Source organism: Rattus norvegicus, chromosome 15 (assembly GCF_021556685.1).
Source record: "Rattus norvegicus strain SHRSP/BbbUtx chromosome 15, alternate assembly SHRSP_T2T, whole genome shotgun sequence".
NCBI classification, from domain to species: domain Eukaryota; kingdom Metazoa; phylum Chordata; class Mammalia; order Rodentia; family Muridae; genus Rattus; species Rattus norvegicus.
This window is the reverse complement of record NC_141548.1, coordinates 16293305-16316016: the sequence shown is the minus strand read 5'-3', so window position 1 is coordinate 16316016 and position 22712 is coordinate 16293305. Positions and strand designations below refer to the sequence as shown.

The 22712-nt window shown below is 47.4% G+C and overlaps 1 protein-coding gene across 3 annotated transcripts in view; it reads left to right on the top strand.

Annotated features, from left to right (window-relative positions):
• The window catches only part of Ptprg (protein tyrosine phosphatase, receptor type, G), a 683481-nt gene that overhangs the window by 558065 nt on the left and 102704 nt on the right, over positions 1 to 22712 (top strand). For all 3 annotated transcript variants that reach the window (XM_087584907.1, XM_087584908.1, NM_134356.2), the window contains 1 exon segment: positions 19729 to 19913. In XM_087584907.1, the coding sequence (XP_087441033.1) occupies positions 19729 to 19913 (185 nt within the window).

The window sequence follows — 22712 nt, the reverse complement described above, 5'->3', positions numbered from 1 at the left end:
ACACATTCACCAATTCACAGACATACACACAGACAGATCGACACACACAGATACACAGACATACACACAGTTACACACACACATTTGAATAGTTAACAAGTCAGCCAGAAATTAGAACTTGGTGTTAAGAGCCTTTGTTTCTCTCTGCTAAAAGGAATTTGTCCAGACAGTAGAAATGATGTGCAAATGACTTTGGTTAGATTTGTTTAAAATTGCCCTCTGACTAGTAGTAACAGATCAGTCATTCTCTATTTTTACTCTATACTTCCAAACTAACTAGTAATGTCTGAATGAAACTCTTGCTAAGTCAAGTGCTTGTCTTACTTGTGTGTTCTATGTTGTTTGTTTTTGAAGCAGGGTCTCATGTAGTCCAGACTGGCCTCATGTTTGCAAAGCAGGCAGAGATGACCCTGAGTTCCCGATCTTCCTGTTTCTGCCTCATAAGGGCTGAGATTATAAGCATAAGCCACCATGCCTTTCAGTTCGTGCAGTGCTGGCGATGGAGCTCAAGGATTTGTGCACATTGGGTCGAAGCACACTCCCTGCTGAGCCACCTCCTAGGCCTGTCCTACCTGTCAGGCATTTCTCTGAACTGAAACGCCAGGATCTTTGAAGTCCTCGGAGCATGCAGCCTTCCTGCAGACTCCCAGGCATGCTAAGCAAAGGGTGCAACTTAGCTTTGAATGCCCCAAAAACCACTGGCTTCTTAAACCATTGAAGACTTAGTTCTAGTAACTGGGAAGAATGGGTTCATCACTGACTGGCATCTTCCTTACACCTCTGCCTTGTTATGCACATGCGTTCCTCTCCCAGGAACCTTCCTTCTCTCAGCCTTGTAACTGTGATGTGCTTCTTAGGAAGCACGTGGAGAAATATGTCTGGTCAAAGCTCTAGTCCTGGGGGTGATGGAGGGGACAACAAAAATATTTGCATTGGTGCGAGGACATGGCTGTTTCCCAACTGAGCGTCCTCTTCCTTTGGAGTTGTGTATTCGTGTGGCTTTGAAAGAGCCCATGTGCTTCATCAGCAAGAAAAGCAGACTGTGCTCTCTCTGGTGTGGTAAGTGGCGTGGGAGTTTGTTCTAAGAGGTCCCCAACACCATTATCATTAGCACGTGTACTTGTAGGTCCAGATGCATGAGATGATAGTCCACAAACTCCTGTACTTAGTTAACAGTGCTAAGCCTGTTTTCTAAGTTCCTAAACCAAAAGGAAGATGTCTGTAAGAGCAGAGCACAGTGTGGGGGTGGGAGCAGGAATGGGGAGGGATGAGACTCTTGTCTGTCTGCGGTTTAGTACGGGACACTGAAAGGCTTGGGAGTCAAGTCTCTAGCTACTGTCAGCGGCAGGACAGTTGAGATTCCCACAAACCTATGAGATGACTCAGGCCAGATTGCCATTGAAAAATCCTCACTTGGGCTAACTTTTAAAACTCAGCTAAAAATAACTGAACTTGAAGGCTTTTCCACAAGAGAACTTTGAGAAAGGAGACCTCTCCAGGGCTCACTCCTGTTGAGAATTCTGTGCCAGGGAGGGGGGATCTGGATCTAGAGGAACACACAGACTGCTAACACGAAATGCTGAGAGCAGGGCAGTCACAAAGCTCTTTCCTGGAGACTGTGCTAAGTGTGTGAGTGAGTGACCGATGAGAGAACACTTGTCATAGGCAGGGGTCTGAGTCCATAGGACATCTGTTGAAACTTACAAGTCCTTGTATCTGAAATCAAAGCAGGGGACCAGGGAAGGGACAATGGTGGATATAAAGACTGCTTACTAAGGAACATACTCCTGAAAATGTAAGTGAGCCAGAGAGTGGGGACTGCACTGAGACCCAAAAGTGCTGCTCCCCATTGTCATGACCCCCTTTGTATCATTACCCTTCCCTCCTGCTGCATTCACGCTATATACAGATGGGCCTAAAGATGAAGAATGTGTACCCTACAGGCCATCACATAAAAAAGAAGTGAGAACTTAAATCCCAGATCTACACACTTGTACACCATCCTTATAAGGAAGAAAAGAGAGAAGACACAGCTTCCTTTCGGGTGGCACAAGTGTCTCGTCCCCAATTAGTGAGTTTCTGGGAGGACCTTGTGACCACTGAGGAAAGTCCCTCCCCACACTTGCATTTCACAGACGCCTTCGGTTTGACGTCTAGAGCAGCATATTTGTCATAACATCCCTGAAGTCACTGTAAATACCATTTCTACACATCTGGAGAAATATGTATGTATACACAGCCAGTTTGATACATCCCCACACACTAAATACGGCTGACTTATAAGGGTTCGGATCAAAGAGCTAACATTCCCTCTATCCCAGGATGGTCCCCACCCCCTTTCAGATCTGCATTCCCATGGTAACCACTGCCACATAAGTGGCTTTGCCCTGGCGTGCTTGTGAAGTCAGCCGACGAGCGTTCTGTAGTGTCTTTACTCCACACTGATATTGGGAGTGTTTCATGCAATGGTTTGTTCTTTCTTAGGACTACATTTCACATATGACTATTCCAGAAAATATTTACTGTACACAGGATTGCGTGATCTGTTTCTAAATTTCAATGAGAGTAAAAAATCCTTGGGCATGCTTCTTAATGACTGTATGTGAGTAGACACTGTCTACTGGAGAAATGTTTAGTTTTGCTTAGACATCGTCAGTTTCCTAGAGTGGCAGTCGAGATTCATTCTTTACTCTTCTAATTACCCACTAATTATTTATGGTGCTGGAGATTAAATCTTCACACATGCTAAGCAAGTTACCCTCTGCTGAGCCACACCCCAGCACTCTAACCCCGTCCCCCATTTAAAAACCATCTAGGCTTGCATGTCAACCTCACCACTGCAAATGTACCATTTGGTTATCTTTAGAGGATTCATACTTGGAGGACAATCACTGAAGCCCAGGGTTAGGACATTTCCTTCGCCATGGACTCCCACTCATACCCACTTCTCTTCCCATCCGAAACCCAGGCAACCATAATGATTCCATCTCTCCGTGGTGTTAGGGGATTTATCTCTGCTCTTATAAGTTTCTCTTGATTCCTTTTTATTGTTGAGTTGACCCTCTTTTTTTTTTTTTGCTTATTAACGTGTGTGTGCATGTGTGTGTGCACGTTCATACTTGTGTTTGTGCTCCTGCCTGCTTGTACATGTACCATGTGTATGCAGGTGACCACAGAGCCCAGAGAAGGACATCAGGTCCCCTAGAACTGGAGTTTAAGGTGGTTATGAGCCACCATGTAAGTGCTGGGAATTGAACCTGGATCTCTTGTGAGATCAGCCAGTGCTCTTAACCACCGAACCATCTCTCCAGCCCTTCTGTTTGTTTTTAATAAGAGCTTTATTGAGATTTAATTAACATACCATAAAGTTTATTACCACTAAGTATCCAAAAAAGTGGCTTTGGTGTGGTCAGCAAATTGTACAGCCATCTCTGCTGTCTGCTTCTAGAGCACTTCCATTGTTCTGAAAACAAGTAGCACCCCCTTTCACTAGTCCCCTTTCTGTAACTTCTCCACCCGTCCGTTCTTTCCCCCTGGCAACCACAGATTTACTTTCTGTTTGTCGGGATTGACTTATTCTTGACATTTCCTATCAGTACATCACAGGGCATCTCTGGCCTCTTTCACTTTACATAATATGTATGGGAGCACGAATCAGAAATAAGAGCTGGTATATGGTCAAATAATCACCTAGCACCGTGTTGGCACTCTACAGTTTGTATATCCATCCCTTACTTCCTGGACATTTGGAGCTTTCTGTTGTGCGGTCATTAGGAATGTTGCTGCTCTCACATCAGGACATAATTCTCACACACAGACCTGCCCGTTCATACCAGACCTCTAGGTGTGTAGCTGAGAGGGCCAACCCTGCTTTCCCTACATTGGAAGCACCCATTTACTTTGCCATTAATAGTGTACGGAGTGGGTACAGTGTCTTCCCATCCTTGCCAACGCTTGTTTTTGTGCATCTTTTGTATTTTGGCCACACTAATCCAGCTAGTGTACTTTCCCTTTGGACTTTGTTTTCCATTCCTTAATGATTAAGGAGCCTCTCTTTTATTTTTATATGTACATACATGCCATGGCTTTCTCGGTGGCAAAACGCCTCTCTGTTTCTCCCCAAGGTGACTGGTAGAGTGACTGGTAGATTCAAGAGCATCGTAGAAGCCACAGGCAATGCTCATAGTCAGCAGACAGCCCAAGGAGCTGACATAGTTGGTCTTAGGGATACTGGCAAAGAGGTGATGCAAGGAGAGGCAGCCTCCCTTCCCCATCCATTTGCACAGTCTGGACCCTACCAGGGTAGAGGAATGTGCTGCGATCTGACAACAGATCATGAAGGACAGAGCCTGCCTGATTGGCACTCTAGCAGCTTCGCCTCAGAAGCTCTGGGTCCTGATGAAAGAGTCAGTGCTTTATGCTTCTGTCGCATCACTGTCACAGAAGAAAGGAGAGTAAGTTAGTTATCCAAGTCAGCAGTCACCATTAAGCTTCTTTGGCTGGGCGTCTGATCATGAACACTCTTGGCTCCGTAGGCCGTAGATCCCTGTTGCAACTCTCCATGTCCACCAGGGAGCCATAAGAGGAGCCAAAGTCAATATGCAAATGAGCAGGCATAGAAAATGTCTCCCAGTGACGCTTCTAAGTCTAGAACAGATTTGTCCTGGGAGCTCAGTTTTGGTCCCTGCTCTAGGGAATATGTCACAGTGAGATGGAGAAAGCATGTGCTTTTTAAGGGTAAATATTGAATATCTTTTTTTTATTTAAATATTTATTTTCTTACATTGATGACCACACTGTCCTTGACGCACCAGAAGAGGGCATCAGATCCAATCACAGATGGTTGTGAGCCACCATGTGGTTGCTGGGAATTGAACTTAGGACCTTTGGAAGAGCAGTCAGTGCTCTTAACCGCTGAGCCATCTCTCCAGCCCCCAATGTTGAATATCTTAAGAGTTGCCATGGGACTAGGGGTGTAGCTAAGTGGGAGACCACATGCAGAAAATGGCCAAGACATAGGAATTCCATCCCCACAGTTTCCTCCCCACCCCATGGTAGTAGTAGAAGCTATGAGTTGTTTGGTTTTTACATTCTATTTAGAGATTTAGGAACCTGGCTATCAGCTTCTTACAGTATTCCACCTTTCAACTGGCCATCTTTCCCATTAGTGGTCTAACAAGAGCCTCAGTTAAGTTCATGTAGCCCTCATTATCCCTGGTTCCATAGCTGTGATCTTTAATGAGGATAATGCTGGTTGGGTGCCAAGGAAGGCACCCCATCTCTCCTGTCAGTCCTCTGTCAGGATGATTGGTCGCACCAGCAGGGAGACAACAGAATGCAGCCTGTTACCCACCCCCACCCCCCAGCCAAAGGAAAAAAAGAAGAGGGGAGGACTGGTCACCCCCTTCCTGCACTGTGGTTCAAGACATAACTGACGCCATACAGAAAAAATACAAAGCCCTGATCCCAGAAAATGAAGACAATATTTAGGCTCCATGAATTGTTCGAGGGACGTCCAATTGGCTACTCTGTCCTTTGTCGGTAAATAACTTGGACAGACTTTAGGACTTAATGGGCTGTCATTTCAGTTACTCTTCAGCCCACCCCCGGGTCCATGGAAGGGCACCCTGTGATTAAGTGTGGAACACACTATTGTGAAGAAATTTGGGTTGGCGACTGAAGGAAAATAACTTTGCTTCCAACAGCACAAAACATATGGTTTATTAATTTAACGAAACCTGCTCAACCCACGGTGGAATGGAAGCCACTTGATCTGATAATTTCATTTGATGGCTTAATTAAAGTGACACTGTATAATGTAATAAAACCAGAGGAAATAGAGAGGACACTGGCCGCCCGCATACCCTTCAGTGTCACAGACTCGCGCCTTGGTTTGTAGACAGCGCTGCTCTTCCGCTGAGCTGGGTTTTTTTCAGCTGCAGTCTCGGTGCTAAGGATTGCTTCCTGTTTTGGCTAAGAGTTGTTTTTCAAAGACATATCCATAAGTAACTAGCTGATTTTTAAACCCAAATACATTGAGGCTGAATATCCCATTTTCTTCCTAAATGAGCAAACAAAGGAGAAAATCCAAGATTGCTGTGGAGTTTGATGTTAGAATGTTGGCTTTTCTGCTATTTATGGAGAAAATATTAATGCTCCATTTTCAGTTCAGTCATCTCCACGCAGAACATTAATGAGCTACAATTACTTGATCTTAGTAAAGGGAAGCTCTAGTAGATACACGTCACTCCTTCATAGGCAGCTGCTCTTCCTAAAAACCCTTCTGAAGAGTTCTCTCGTTGCCTCCAGAAACTCTCAGGGCAGGTACATGCTAAAGAAGAACTGTTGCATGCAGCTCGCAGAGTGTTAGTAGTTAACTCTCTGGTTCCGAAAATAATAAAGGTTTGCTGTGCTTTTAACCTGAGAGTGGGTAAGAAGAAAGCAAGATACAGGCTTGATTTAAAACTCAGAACATGCTAGGGTCAACCATCTAAATGTCCAGTGTTCCATAACTCCTCTCATAGGATGTAAATGTATAAGTCTGTGTCAGTTACCTTTAATTGCTTGACACAATGTTAGTATTCTGCCGACATCTTATATTGCCTGTTTCCTGTCGCTATAGCATAATACCCAAGACTGGGCAATTTGTTTAAAATCAGTAATAAGGTTTGTGTAACCTGACCCAGCCTCTAGTAAGGGACTCAAGAAGTTCCCGCTCAAGAACGTCTGAAAGAGAGTATGCTGAGAAGAGAGAAGACAGACAGTTGGCCTGCCCTCTAACAGCCCACTTTCCCCAAAACTCATTCACTGCCCTAGGGAGCTACATCAGCTCCTGGTTGAGGATGGAGCGCCTTTCTCTCAAATCCTCACTGGTGTGTATTTAATTGAGGACCATGCTCCAGCATGAGTCTGGTTAGAGACAAGGCATATTCAAATTGTAGCTGACATTGCCTGTTTTACCCACTGTTTACAACCAGTAGTTTTACCTTCACGTGTGTGTTCAGCTGCCTTTGAAAAGGTTCCCAAGGAAACTGGCTGTGCCCAGGAAGAGGCTGGTGGTGCCAGATGCTGTGCTGGCCTTGCTACATGCACATATGTTTTATTTAATTTTCAGAATGCCTCCAGCCAGGTCATACCACATATCTGTTGGTTATCACTAGGCACTAGAGGTAAAGGCAAGCATCATGGGGACCGGGAAGATGATTCTGTAGGTAAATGGCTTGCTGTGCAAACATGAAGACCTAGCTTTAGATTCCCAGCAGCCATGTAAAAGCCAGTAGCTGGGGCACACATCTATAATCACAGAGGAGGATTCCTTGAGCTCGTTAGCTGGCTGGTCTCTCCAGATTTGGTGAGCTCCAGGTTCAGCGCCAGATCTTATTTTGAAATCCTAGGTGATGCAAGAAGTCACGTGGCTGTTGACCTTTGACCTCCATGTGCACACATAACCAGCTCCGAATCCCCACCCCATGCTGCCACTGTGCATGCACACGCACTAGCACGAGTGCACACATGTGCACGAGAACACACACACACACACACACACTATCCAATTACTTACCTCTTTACATATAGATAGACACATAGACATTTTACATTGTGAATGGAAGAAATAAACAGGGCAAGTATGGGCCTTCATACCCGGGTATTACTGGTTTTACCAGAAATCAGTCATGTTCTAAGAGTAGAGGAGGTCTTCCTTGAGCAGGGCAGTCCAGCATTCTTTATGTGTTTGGTGTTAGGTGTTCTGCCAAGTTATCTTGGGTGTTTCCTGTATAGACTACCAAGGTCCTGAGTATGGATTAGCCCCTGGGAGGGCAGGAATGTAATCCTGCAGAGATGTAGAGGAAAAGGTCATTTGCAAAGGCCCTTGGGTATAGGAAGAAGCATCGGGGAACAGTGGGCAAAGGGAAGCGAGATTAGACATAGGGCAGGGAAGCTGGACCTATGTGGAGTCAAGAAGGTTGATAGGGTATTGTGATAACATGTTTGCAGCCCTGGTCAGTGATCTGAACAGGTGTGTGAGCCTCTCCCATTGGCTGTATTGTTAAAAAAAAAAAGTAGTAGAGTCTACAAGTCCAGCAGGAGCCTGCTAGGAGGTTTTGAGGTCAGGTGAAGTGATTGGGAATTACAAGTGTCCAGTTAGGGATGGCAGTCCCCACAGGATGGATGGATGGATGGATGGATGGATGGATGGATGGATGGATGGATGGATGGATGGATGGATGGATGGATGGATGGATAGGTGGGAGGGAGGGTTGGTGGGTGAGTGGATGGATAGATAGATAGATAGATAGATAGATAGATAGATAGATAGATAGATAGACAGACAGACAAAAGGATTGTATAAATCAGCATATACAATATAATTAAAACAATTCAATAGCAGTTGCTCATACAGTTACTTTGTGCATTCAGCAGTTCCAGTCTGGTACCAAAGGCCTAAAGCAGAGCTTCTTACTCTGTGGTTTACAACCCCCGTAGAGGTCTCATATCAGATATTTGCATCATGATTCACAACAGCAAAATTACAGTTATGAAGCAGCAATGAAAATCATTTCATGGTTGGAGTCCCCACAACATGAGGAGCTACACTAAAGCTGCACTACCCTTTAGTGTCACAGCATTAGGGAGGCTGAGAACCACTGGCCTAGAGGGCAAGTGGGACTTCTAAATAGAGGGGTTTGTGCATTAGTGGAACCTCACATGCTATCTAGCATCATAGCAGGGGCACAGCCACTCCTTCACTGGGCCTATGGGACAGCCTCAGGCAGTGTTAGACACGAGGCTTGAGAGTCCAAATTTGTTCTTGTGTGCAGTCATCGTACTCCTCGTCTGCCTATGACCTTTTAAACTTGACAGTCTGCGGAACAGAGTCAGAGATAGGGAAGGTTCTGTGCAGATACTCGCACTTCTGGTGTACAGGTGAGCGGCGAGCTCTGTGTACATCTGGGTGAGAATGTTGTTGTCTGTGACACGGTCGCTGACGCTCACATCACAGAACAAGGGGCTCTGCTTCCTGGAAGAAGTGTGAAGCTGTTGAAACCCTTCTGGGAGAGTTACTGTCCTGTGTGGAGTGGTTAGTGTCAACGCGACGGAATGCATGATCAGCTAGGAGGTGGGCCTGCTGGCCTTCCTGAAGCGAGATCTTTATTAAATCAACTGATGTGGGAAGCCCTCTGAACTGTGGACAGGGCCGTTCTCTGGATCCTTGGCTTATCCACTGCTCTGCTTCCTGACTCTGGATGCAGTGTGACTAAGCTCCCCAGGCTCCTGGTGCCTTGACTGACTTCCCAGCCATGATGGATAGGACCTTAAACTGTAAGCTAAAATAAGCTCTGTCTCCCTTAAATTATCCTTATCAGTGTATCTCATCACAGCAACAGGAAGAGAAATGTAGATACTGTGGTCCATGAGTCCTTCCCCCTCCCCAGACCTATCTTGCGTGTCACTTCCCTTGATGTCAGCTCGCTGATGTGCTCCGGCCCCAGTAGCCTGCACCCTCTGGCTCAGGACACTTGACCTTCCTCTGCACCAAACTGATGCTTCTCAACCTTCATAGCTCTGCCTAAAGTGCCCTTCCAAGGGAAGTCTCTTGGCTGCTTTGGTCTAGCCATTTGGGAGGACCCCATACTTTCCCCTGTGGTCACTCTTTTTTTTTCTTAATTTTTTTATTAACTTGAGTATTTCTTATATACATTTCGAGTGTTATTCCCTTTCCCGGTTTCCGGGCAAACATCCCCCTCCCCCCTCCCCTTCCTTATGGGTGTTCCCCTCCCCACCCTCCCCCCATTCCCGCCCTCCCCCCAACAGTCTAGTTCACTGGGGGTTCAGTCTTGGCAGGACCCAGGGCTTCCCCTTCCACTGGTGCTCTTACTAGGCTATTCATTGCTACCTATGAGGTCAGAGTCCAGGGTCAGTCCATGTATAGTCTTTAGGTAGTGGCTTAGTCCCTGGAAGCTCTGGTTGCTTGGCATTGTTGTACATATGGGGTCTCGAGCCCCTTCAAGCTCTTCCAGTTCTTTCTCTGATTCCTTCAACGGGGGTCCTATTCTCAATTCAGTGGTTTGCTGCTGGCCTACGCCTCTGTGTTTGCTGTATTCTGGCTGTGTCTCTCGGGAGAGATCTACATCCGGCTCCTGTCGACCTGCACTTCTTTGCTTCATCCATCTTGTCTAATTGGATGGCTGTATATGCATGGGCCACATGTGGGGCAGGCTCTGAATGGGTGTTCCTTCTGTGTCTGTTTTAATCTTTGCCTCTCTATTCCCTGCCAAGGGTATTCTTGTTCCCCTTTTAAAGAAGGAGTGAAGCATTCCCTGTGGTCACTCTTGACATTTGTTTTAGAATAGATCTCTCTTTTACTACAAGTACCATGATGTGGTAAGACTGTATCTCATGGGTAGGTAGCACTCTCATCATTGCTAACTCTTCAGTGAGTATATGGATGGATGGATGGATGGATGGATGGATGGATGGATGAAATATGCCACATGGCCAGGAACAAGAGCCTTGCTATAATATTGACCCAGTCAGAGCATTTGCTGTTTATCCAGGCTAAGTTCTCATGTAGTAAAAGTGTAACTAGGCATTTAGAGAATGGGGCTACATCTCTCACAGTGCCTACAGCCAGAGGGCTTCTTCTACTGTAGCCAAAGTTCTCCCAAACCTAAGTGTTCATTTCAAAACAGCCATGCCGAGAGGGCTTGCTTCACTGTCTAGATCAACCTAACAGCATAGAAAGCGCTTATAGACTGGCAGGTGCTGGCTGGAGTCAAGTGTCCCGGGTACCACTGCTGCCGGGTCTTGGGAGCTAGTGAGCCAATTCTGGTAGTAGGTGCCAGGGGCTGTCAATCGTTTTCACGTTATAAATATTACCTAATTACTTAATCCTCTCTGTCTCCAGGTGGGTAGTCGGCGTTTGAGCTTCAAGGCCAACTTTGCATCCCTCCCACAGCTTCTACTTTCTTTTGCTCGCCAGATAAATCTGTTCTGACATTGGGCTTATTCATGTGGGCATGGTGGTGCTTGTGAACAACCATGTGGAAATTAATAAAGACTCACGGTGTCCTTCCTCCCAGCGCGAGGTACTTCCTCTTTCCTGCTAAACTGCAGTCAGTCACTGCTCCTGAAACACGGGGTGCTAAGATTGCAGGCATCTCTCTGCAGAGGAATGTACCCCAGAGCCAGTGGATTTCCCCAATTCTTCCCAACGATTATTCCTCAGGCCTCCTTGTGGATGCCATTCTTTAACTATTGCACAAGGACTTGGGCATGACCCTCACTTTCTCATGACCTAAGAAACAACCATGTCCCTTGCCCCGTAGAAATAGGAAGAGTCATGAATCCAGCTTGGGGAACCTTGGGAGGCTGACTCTACATTCATTCTTGGTTTTTTGTTTGTTTGTTTGTTTTTTTACCTCAGCACACCCAGGGGCCGCCTGGTTTTGGCACTGATCTTGAGACCTCCTGTGCGTGCCTGCCCGTGTGCATGTGTGCGTGCAAGTGTGTGAGTATTTTAATTCCAATGCATTGTCTTGGATTGAGATTCAAATCTTGACTCTCGAATGTCAGATCTCTCCTTGCCTGGAGGAGACCCACTGCCTAGCTGAGAGCTGTCAGCTGATATCAAGTGCCCAGAGCAATGTTTCTTGGCTGGCACCAGGAAAGGCTTCTCTGAAGAGAGGAGGAGCCTTCTCAAAGAGGAATGGGCTGACCACGTAAAGCTGTTACCAGCCTCACAGCCTGTGCTCCTTGAAGCATATGGGCCCAGTTGTTAGAAGTAGCCTAGTGTCACAGCTGGCTCCTTCTCCTGCATGGAGAGGGCTGGTATTTAATAGGTATAGGCACAGGGTTTCCTAGAGCCCACTACCCATTCCTAATCTTGTCTGCACTTCCTAACCCTAATTTATTTCAGTGAAAGCCTAGCTATCCTGTCTGTGCGGGACACGTGGAACTTTTTTATCATGTCCGTTGAGATAGTTTAAAAGGATAGCTTATAGAGTTTTAGACTGCTACACAGAGCTCCTCCTTTGGTTGCCAAAGATGTCTTTGGACCTCTATTTTGTGTGACACAGCTGTTTTTCTCTTTTCATAGCTGTAAAATCACCCTAGCAGTCAAAAATGTGACTTTGCACTTCAGGAAACCACATCACAATGCAGGGGCACTGGGTCTCTGACACAGATCTCCTATTATGAGTCTATGTGTAGACTTAGGTCCGAGAGATGGATCACCAAACACATGGAAGGAAGGCCCAGGTAAGGTGGTGCCAGTCCACTTTGTTCTTATGACTTGGTGTCACCGTTTTTCAAGGTGAGGGAAGACAGCATCCCAGAGAATGAGGAAGACGTCCAGTCTTCCACTCTGGACCCCAAGGCTTAGCAGTTCTCGTTAACTGTGGCCTTCTGAACTCTGCCACCTCCCTTAGTGTCAAGCCAAACAATGCTCCTTCCTGTACAGGATGTGGACGCACTTCCCACAGCCATTAGCTCTCAGAAGATGAAGGGTGTCATGAATAAAACAGAGTCCAGGGTGGTCCGGGGAGGGCTGGGAAAGTCCGGAATGCACACTTGGAGCTCTGACACACGGAATGTGTGTCCTGCCTCCTTGGGCAGCTTGTTTGCTGAGCATGAAGCACAGTACAGCAGTGCTCCCTGTACCCCTTTAGAGCTGGGCCTCTGTGCTACTTGCAGCTAACTCTAACCCTTGTTTGCCAAGAATCAGGGCTGCAGTTCAGAGCTACTGCCAGAGGTGGAGCATATACCCCTGAAGTTAGTGGGACAGTCGCAAGGCAGTATAGAAGGGAGGCTTGATGTGGTCAGCCTGTGCTCAACAGAACTTAGGGTGACTGGAACCAGAGTTCCCCATAGGTACCTCCAGGGGGTAGCTACTTAGCCAAATCTGACTTCTGGAGTCAGGTCTACGTGAGAAGAATCTTGACCACCGTCCTTAGCAGATTTGGGTTCTACTCTGACAACAGGCTTTCCTGTGCTGCCTGTGCACATCCCCATGGCAGGGCCATGATAGCCTGACCCGGCCTAACTGTCACCCTCCCCATTCCCCACTTAAACACCTGCTTATCATTGCCGACTCAGTTCAGCCTCTCTGCTCAGCAGCTCTCCCAGCCAACCCGCCCTACAAATCCAGATTCCCAGTTCTTTTTCAAACTTTTGTCAATGCTTCTATAATATTGTCCTTAAAAGCATATCATTATGTTCCTTAGTGCCGGGAGTGTGTAACTCCCAGGCTGACATTAATCCTAACTCTAACCCTCAGTTTATCAATTTGGGAAGTATCCATCCATAGTCCTCAGATTTATCTATAATTTTAGATGTGATTCAATAAAACATAAATGATTACAAAGAAAGGCAGCTATTTGTAGATAATATGACAATATTTTTTAAATTATGTCATACTGTACACACACACACACACACACACACACACACACACACACACACACACACACATCAGCTCTGCTGTTGCTGTGGGAAAACACCATGACCAAGGCAACTTATGAAAGAGATAGTCTATTTGGGCAAGATAAGGCAAGACATGAGGGAAGCGTGAAAGAGAAGGGACCTTTTGTGCAAATGTCACTAGCCCCAGAAGAAGCCACAGTTAAAAGGCCACGGTGTTGACGAATGTTACCCACAAAGGACAGCGTTCCCAGTCTGAGGAGTTCGAGTAGCCTCCCGATGTCTTTGCATCATCATGGAGATGGGATTAGAGACAGGGAACGTGGGAGAACAAACAGCTGCTTTCTGCCTCTCTCCCAGGTTCAAATCAGGCTGACTTATCTCCCACTCCATGTCTCACGATCTGCTTAGCGACCTGGTCTCCAGGACTGTGGAGTCCTCAGTCTGAATGGCGATGTCCTTCATGTGTGACCATCAGAGACGAGGGCAGAGCCTGCCTTCAGGCAGTATGTTCTTGGCAACCCTCAGACCATGGTTTTTGGAAGATAAGAATGCAAGTCATGCGAGGGTCACTCTAAGTTGCCCTCCAGTTCCGGTACCTTCTTCAGAGTGGTGTGCCCTTCATGAGCTCTTGGACATGGGAGAAAGGGAGGTGACATTCTGAGGCACCAATATTTCTAGGGTTTTGGATTTTTGGGGGTGTGTTTGTTTGTTTGTTTGTTTGTTTGTTTTTCCTGTCTGATCTGCTGTGGAGACTCTGAAACAGTAAGAGACCTTTCTCCTCATGTCAGGTTTCTGGAAAGTTCCCTGCATTAAAGGGGTCCTGAGCTGAGCTGGGGTGATGTGCCACCCTCTGTGTGCATGCGTCAGCCCCTCTCCACCCTGGCCTGGCTTCTATCACTATGGGCAGGATGTGCAATAGTTAATTAAGCCTGTGTGTGCCAAAGTGCTATGTGTGAGCAGTCCGTGTTTCACATTGATCCACAGTTGGCCCGCTGCCTCAAGTGGAAGACCTGAGTGGAGATCCCTGGAGTAGCCATTTACTCTGACAGCTTAAGACACTTGGGGGTCGCACTATCGGAGCAGGTCCCAGTACCTCATCTAAATCCCCAAATGAGAAGGGCCAGGGGAGACTTAGATTGGCTTTTGGAACCTCTGAGAAAATATCCTTGACGTTGATGTGAAATCAGAGGACCTCGGGTGCCCAGTTAGGAGCCTCTTCGTTATTTAATGAAAGCAGGGCTCATAATTAAAGGTGGTTCAGAGGAAAAGCATGTCATGCTACATGTCTGTGAGGAGCAATCAGGCCCCAGCGAGCATGGAATCAGGCCCCTGGAAGGGAGGGGCTGATGTCAAAGCCATCCCCCAGGGCCGTTTGTTTAGCGAGCAGGGTGTGTCGCCTCCTGCACAGTTAAAAGGCTTTGATTTTATACAAAAGGATGTGTCAAAATGTCCCAGATGACAGGGTTTGCAGTGGCCGCCACTAGGGAAGGAAGGATGTGGAAAATAGGCGGCTGCCCCTGCACTCCCGGACTGGAGGGTCAGGCTCTGCATGAGGAGACTATGTAAGGGCAACAGGGTGTGGTGGGAACTGTGCTAAAGATGAACTACCCATAGTTAAAGGAGATCCTTGCCCTGCTGTTCTAGCCGATCCGATTTAAACATCCAGACTTACAAGCAAAAGCTATTGGGCCTGAATGTCCCGGGGGCCTGAGGCCCACAGCCCGTACTTTATTTACACTGTGCCTATTAGGTTCACCCCCAACCCTATGAGGAAGCCATTTCATACAGCAGCCCATCATACAGATGAGAAGGTAAGAGGCCACCAAGATCCCAAGTCCCACACTTGGATACATCAGCTTTCTAAAAACCCTCCCGTCAAACTGTGCACCCTTCCTGATTTCTTTTCTTGCTGGGCTTGAAAGGAAGGCCTTGATCGATGCCATGGTTTCCAACTGCACACACAAGCAGAACCTTTGGCACAGGCACAAGCGGGCCTCTCGCTCGTTCTCCAGCCTGGAGTAGCACTTGCTGCTTCTGGAGACCGGATGTGTTTCCTGAGTCACACACATCCCCTTGCTCTGAGGGGCAACATAGAGAATGTAGACAGAAGTCCCTGAATGTGGTGACGGCAGGAGTGAGCTGGGTAGCCCTGACTGTACAGATGGGGTCTTTCTCAACGGAGTGAAGGGGGAAAATCGTTTCTAAGAATGATATCTATGGTGATGATACACAAGGTGCAGGTGATCAGTGGTGTGGTCCCTCCCTGGAGGTCAAAGCGACAGGGAGGTGAGGAGGTGAAATGGAAGGGGCAGAGGGCCTATGTGATATTGGAGGCAGATCACTCGCTGGAGGAGAGCTGGCAGATGCTGGTGACTGAGGACCAAGGTGGAAGCCTGGAAGGTTGGAAATGGAAGGAGTCCATACTACAGGCCTGTGGACCAGGGAATGGCCAAGGATCTTAAACCAGCACCATCAACTTGCTTCCTGTTCAAAAGCACATGCATGTCAGCCACTCCTGTAGACTCAGGCAGCGTACAGGACACAACCAAAGAGGTACCAGCCACATCTTACTCCAGTCAGGGAGGCTGATTGCTCCAGATAGTCAGTGAAGCAGCAGTGTGATTTGGGGTGAGCGCCATGAAGGGTCTCCGCTCTGTGGAGAAGCTGCCTGTAAGCTGTGCTCAGGGGTTGGATTCTGTGCCGAGAATACAAACACACTTGTTCCTTTTCATCTTCAAAACCTCACCCACCACCAAATTCTGTACAACATGAACTGAGATGTTCCTATCTTTAAGTAATACAAAAACGGTCAGAGTTCGAGGCCCACAGGGACCTCTGAGATTTACCATCGGTGTAAGTTCTGGTCACAGCCACCCTCGGTCACAAGTCTCACCACCTCTGCAGCTTTGTGCTTTGAAAGCAAAAGAGACTGCATGACTTTCAAAGCCCAAAATATTTCCTGTGTGCACTTTTTTATTGATACGAATGCCAAACTCTCCTGACACAGTGTTCCACACAGCCCTTTCTCACGTTATCCCCATTGTTCAGAAACCCACTGTCCAGGAAGATGAGAAAAAGCTTAGAAGCAGAACAAGAAGAGATTTCTCTCATATTGGACTTCCCAACTTGGGGCTCACGTGAGGAGGGCTGCTCGCTCCACCTCGTGCTACCTGTAGCCTGGTCTGGGCATCTGAGGCAAGCATGTGTCTTGGGTGACCACTTAGTTGCAGTCCTCTCCCCCAGCAAGTGGTCCTGTCCCCTGAGACCTTAACTCAGCAATTGCCACTCAAAGCAATGGCATCTAACACTATTATAGACATGGCCTCCCGACTCCATCATTAACTTACCTACAGACCTTATGCCTCTATTGTTCTTGTTGGCTTGTTTGGGGTTTTGGTTTATTTGTGTTTGAGGCAGGGTCTCACTGTGTTGCTCAGATTTAAGAACCTCTTTCCTCTGGCTGCCATGTCCCGCCCACTTTCATTTTATTTTTTTCCACATCAAATTATATGTAATCCTACTTCACACATATAGGAAGAGGTAGATTGTACATCAGACGTGGGATCCTAGAATGTTTGCGACTGTTGTCTACGGTCACGGCAACATTTAGGGTCAATCTCTTTAACTCCCTTCTTGCCTTCTGAATGAATCATCTTTCTCTGCATAGAAAAGCCCAGCCATTTTCATTTCAAAAATAAATAAATAAATAAATAAATAAATAAATAAATAAATAAATAAGGATGGTGCATCTGCATGTGGGTGCTAAGATTATTTATGTGGTTGTGATGTAACTGCTGGGGAGATGTGTCCCTCAGAGCCACCACTGATGGCGGCAGGGGAGGAAAATACAAGGAAAATAAGGACATGGTAGGAAGTGAGAGAGGTGGACGTTAGGTCATCGTCGCAGAGTAAAGAATACTGCTGATATATAAAACTGCTCCTCCACCACCACCACCACCAGTGTTAAAAAGGACGGAGCTGTGGATCTTTGCTGACTTTTTTCTCTGTCCCTTTGTGCTGTCTGGAGAAACAGAAACCTAGCAAATTAGACTATTTAAAAACGGTACCTTGTCGCCCCCTAGTGTCTCTCTTCTGTCATGTCACGTTTGGGCATTCCAACAGTCTTCACAGTCTTTGTTTGAAGCCCCTGCTCTGAAGGCAAACGCGGGGCAGCTTGATCAGGGGTGCTCTGAAGGGCAAGGTGCATGCCTCACCAAATCCCCCGTCATTCACGTGAAGCACATCTCTCCTACAGACGCAAAGGAGCCTCGTGCCAGGCACGGCCGCTGTGCCTCCTCCATGGCTGCAACCTCAGAGGCTCTCTGCAGAAGTGTGCCCAGAGGCTCCAGAGACTGCCTTAGGTTTGGGAGTTTGGGTCCGGAAAAGAGGCGTGTGACCCTTTCGGGCTTCCGGAAGGTTCCGTGCTGTTCCCGACCGGCTGCACCCGTGAGCTCGCCTGTCACTTAGCTCCTGTGCCTCATGGCGGCAGCTGTTCTTTCACTCCCCGCTCATAAGTGCCTCCCACTACCTGATATCTCAGTTTCCCACTCTGTTTGTTCTAGAGGTTGCCATCGTCCCAGTCCAGTCCCTGGCTTAGTGTGCAGCACCCACCTTGGGAGTCTTTGTCAGAACAACCTCATCTTGGCACTCTGGACTAACTTTTCTAGTGGTTCCCAGAAGCTTCAGATATAAAGGACAGAACTTTTAACCCAGCCTCCAGGCTTCCCCATCTCCCTATTTTGGTCCCATCATGGTCCTGTACAGACTCTGGAATATTACTCCGGTGTCCCTTCCTCTGCCTCCACTTCTTCCCCAACCTCTACCCAAGTAGACTTGGCTCAGCTCTCAATTGAAAGAACCTTCCTCGGGTTGGGGATGTAGCTCAGTGGTAGAGCGCTTGCCTAGCAAGCGCAAGGTCCTGGGTTCGGTCCCCAGCTCAAAAAAAAAAAAAAAAGGAAAGAACCTTCCTCAAGGGAGTCAGCCCCAGCAGGGTCAGATCCTTCTTCCAAGTGCTTCTACAGGATGTGAGTTTCTCTTTCCCAACATCTGTTCCGTCCTTGTGTTCAGTATCAGCCTCGCACGGGTGGTTCCTTCCAAACTCTGCATTTCTCTTTGGAGACTGAGGAAAACGGGCCCTGCAGAGACATTTGCTTGTGTCTAGAGACAGGTTTGGCTGTCACAGAGAAGATGTGGGGGTTGGGGGGAGGGCACGCTTGACCACACGGACAAACATTTGCCACACTGCAGGCTAATCTGGAGTCCTCAATACTGTGGTGAGTTGGCCCTGGACAGATGTGGCTCTATTGTGTCTCCTAAAGCTTCTGAATTACAGGGATGGAAAGACAGATTAACCTGACCGTCCCTTACTCCCCAGTCAGGGTGGCCACCCGGGAGGAAGCCATCCTTTCTATACCCACAGACCTCCAGTCAAATGTTGTGGCTTCTTCAAAGGGTCAGTCATGAAGAAAAATCGAAGGAGGAAGCTTTATCAGTACAGAGTCATGTGAGAAGGGTAGCAGCTATAGGTCATCTTTAAAAAAAAAGGGACAAATTTGAAATGGATGTTGTAGGAGAATCCTATAGAGTCAGCAGGTGTTTTCTTAAGTAGGATCATGGGTGATGAGGCTAGATGAGAGAATGTTCTAATTCTGAAAAGTTGCAGGCCTGAGTGTTTAGAGCTGAAGTAACAGAGTATCTACCTGACTAAAATGTAGGGGGCAGAGCACAGCTAAGCTTGCTGACACAGGACTGCAATCTCAAGATTTAGAGCATTAAGGCGGTAGTACCATAACTTTAGGGCTAGCCTGGGCTATGTAGCAAGATTATGTCTCAGAGAATAAAAAGAGATCTGGGAAGATGGCCAAGTTAGCACTGGGAAGACGGCTCAGTTAGCAAAGTGCTTGCCTTGCAATCACGAGGACCTGGGTTTGATCTCCAGAACCCTTACTTAAAAATAGAAGAAATGCCAGGTGTAAAAGGAAACCCCTGAGCATGACCTCAGCACGGAGTAGGCAACCTCCCCTTGGGAAGTTCCAGGCCAGTGGCTAAGTCCTGAGAAATGACATCCACCATTACCAGCCTCCTCCACACTTTAACACCTGTGGATGCATGCTAATGTGCACACGCACACAGGAAGTGGGTGGATAAATAGACGAAGAGAGGAAGGAGAGCTGGTGTGGCACAGCGCTCCTAGGCCTCGAATGGCCAGGGGTGGGTGCCTACCACAGAACCACTTCCTGAGGTCAAAGGGCACACACGTGTGTGGCAAGTGGTGTTGACGCCCTTTAACCTTACCTGTGTCTTCAGTTTGCAGCTCTCCGCCCATCCACATGAAGGTGCAGCCTCTGAACCAGACAGCCCTGCAGGTGTCCTGGAGCCAGCCGGAAACCATCTACCACCCGCCCATCATGAATTACATGATCTCCTATAGCTGGACCAAGAATGAGGATGAGAAGGAGAAGACGTTTACAAAAGACAGTGACAAGGACTTGGTAAGGCCCCCTTGGCCTGAGTCTGGGAGCGTATTCCTCTGGCAGTACCTGGGAAGCATATTTCCTCCTGGGGGGGGGGGAGGCTATGAGGAAGAGATTCCTGAAAGCTGGCAGGCCAGCTAGCCTGGACAAGATTGTGTCTCAAGCAAGAGAGAAAGCAAGGGCTGCACCTGATAGTTGTCCTCTTACTTGTGATGTGGCATGCGGACACTCATGCTCACACACTTCTCTCTCTCTCTCTCTCTCTCTCTCTCTCTCTCTCTCTCTCTCTCTCTCTCTCCCTCCCTCCCTCCCTCCCTCCCTCTCTCCCTCCCTATCACTCTCTCCCTCTCTCTCCCTCCCTCCCTCTCTCCCTCTCCCTCCCTCTCTCTCTCTTCTTCCTTTCTCTCTCTCTCTCTCTCTCTCTCTCTCTCTCTCTCTCACACACACACACACACACACAAAGAGAGAGAGAAGGAGAGAGAAGGAGGAAGAGAGAGAGAGAGAGAGAGAGAGAGAGAGAGAGAGAGAGAGAGAAGGAGAGGGAGATCTTGCTTCTCGCTCATTACAAACAAGCCCCTTTCTTCTGATCAGGTTGCTACAGTATTACATGTTATGAGAACACTGTGCAAGTGTTACCTCTTACACTTACCCCACCTCTCCTGCCGCCCCCACATCTTTCCCGCCACAACCATGCCTGCTGCTGTCCACAGTCCCCATCACCCCTTTTTGTCTCACGTGTCCGTATACATTGCCTCCTAGACTCCCGGGCTGTTGTAGATGCCGTGACATAGCTGCCCTCAGTTCGACTACACAGACTCTGTGTCGGGTTAACATCTCTGCTTAGGATTTACCTAAGTGTCTCTCATCAGACCCCCAGTGCAGCCTTTTGAGTATTCCCGTGTGGAGGATCTCTTCTTCCCTTATCATCACAAACCTCCCACAAGCACTATGCTTGAAGACGTTACACAGAGACTGCAAGTGACACATTTGGGTTTGAAAGCCTGGCTGCTTTCTTGTTAATCAAAGGAGGCCCCAGAATAATGAAGCCTGTAATTGTATATGCACATGGAAAATGCTTCAGCTCTGAGTGCGCCTCTTAATGACTTACCACTTTTTTTTTTATTTCCCAAAAGAAAGTCCTCGGGGCCCATTCAGTCAGTTATAGAATAATACTTTTCATATTCCTTTAGATGAGGATTCTTTTACTTCATTTCCATTTATGTTTTCAATTCCCCCACTAGACATTGTTATCTGGGTCGCATCAGGGAGCAGAGGCCTCCATGAAATGAGAGAAGGCTGTACTGAAAGGCACCCAAGATTACCGGTGTGTCTGAACCTTTCTCTTTTCTTGCTGGAAGTCCGTCGGGGATCTGTCCCCGAAGTCGAGCTTACATTCATCAGCAGAAACCATCTAGGCGCTTCCTCCGTTTCTTGTTCTAAGTGGAAAATAATTAAATATGCAGAGATAAAGAGACACCGGCATGGAGTGAATTCTCCTAGGTTCCCACATCGATGGACTGAAGATTTTACTCTGAATAGAAGATGGGGGCAGAGGTCTAGGGAACCAGGAATAAATTGGAGTGAGAGAGCTAGATGTGTGGTGTGGCATGCTTTGACAGCACGTCCCATTTTGTAAGAGTTCCTAGAGGCTTTCTTTTCCTTCTGAGGCACACAAAATTCATTTCTTATTTCTGCCACATGTCCGGAGTGCCGACTCTGGGCAGTGCTCGTCTCTAACTTTTGGTGAACACAAGGCATTTTCCTGCCTGCGTTCATCTCCCAGCCCACGCTGTCATCACAGCCCCCGTAGGTGGTATTCACTGTTTTTTCCTAAGAGAAATTCATGCAGCCTGTGGCTGAGTGACACTTAACTCCCTGTTCCCATGAGGAAGCTGTTCTCAGTGTTGCCGTGGTCACTCGCTAATACCAGCATAGAGGATTATGGTAGCTACACAAGGAATACCCTCTTGATAGTTCAGTTCAGACTGGCCCAGGGTACACACGTCTGCGAGGAGACCCAGAATCTGTCAGCACCTCTGGAGACCAGTAGCATTCACTGCTTGTTTCTCCAGAAGCAGTAGTGCCTGTTCTGTAGGTATGTTCTGTTTCCTCAGGGTTAAAGTCTGCTGAGGCAAACCGACAAGGAATGGTGACCCGGATGTGGGCGATGGTGTCTAATGACAGTTAATAAGCAGTAATCTGGAAAGGGCCAGACAGTGGGTATTTTGGGCCTTCAGGCCATATGGTCATAACTTCTTAACTTTGTTAGTGATTGGGTAAAAGTACACTGACCACACACACACACACACACACACACACACACACACACACACACACCCCGCCACCACCACTACCACCACCCACCACAACAACAATGGTTTGCCTATATGCCAGTAGACCTTTTTTCCTACTAGCCGATAGCCAGCCAGATCTATAGCTTGCTGTCCCCTGCCGTTGCTAGGGTCAGTGTTCCTATGAGCAGAGTTTGCATGGCCCGAGTCACACAGCCTCGCTAGGTGACTCTTCCTACCCACACAGCACATCTGAAAGTAACAGAAGCCGGAGACTCAGCAAATGTTGCAGACTCACACATCTAGAAAATAGTATGACAAAGTTACATCTTATAACTTCATAGGTTTTTACTCTTTGTAAGGAGGCCTTAAGATAACAACAGGAAGAAAGCTATACAGGCAGAGAATTTCCTGTTGTAAAGTGGACATTGCTCTGACGATCTTTTATTTAATAACTGTGAAGGCTCTTATAGATAATAATTACAGTTTCTAAAGCACAGTGATTCTGACAGAAGTCCAGGCTTTG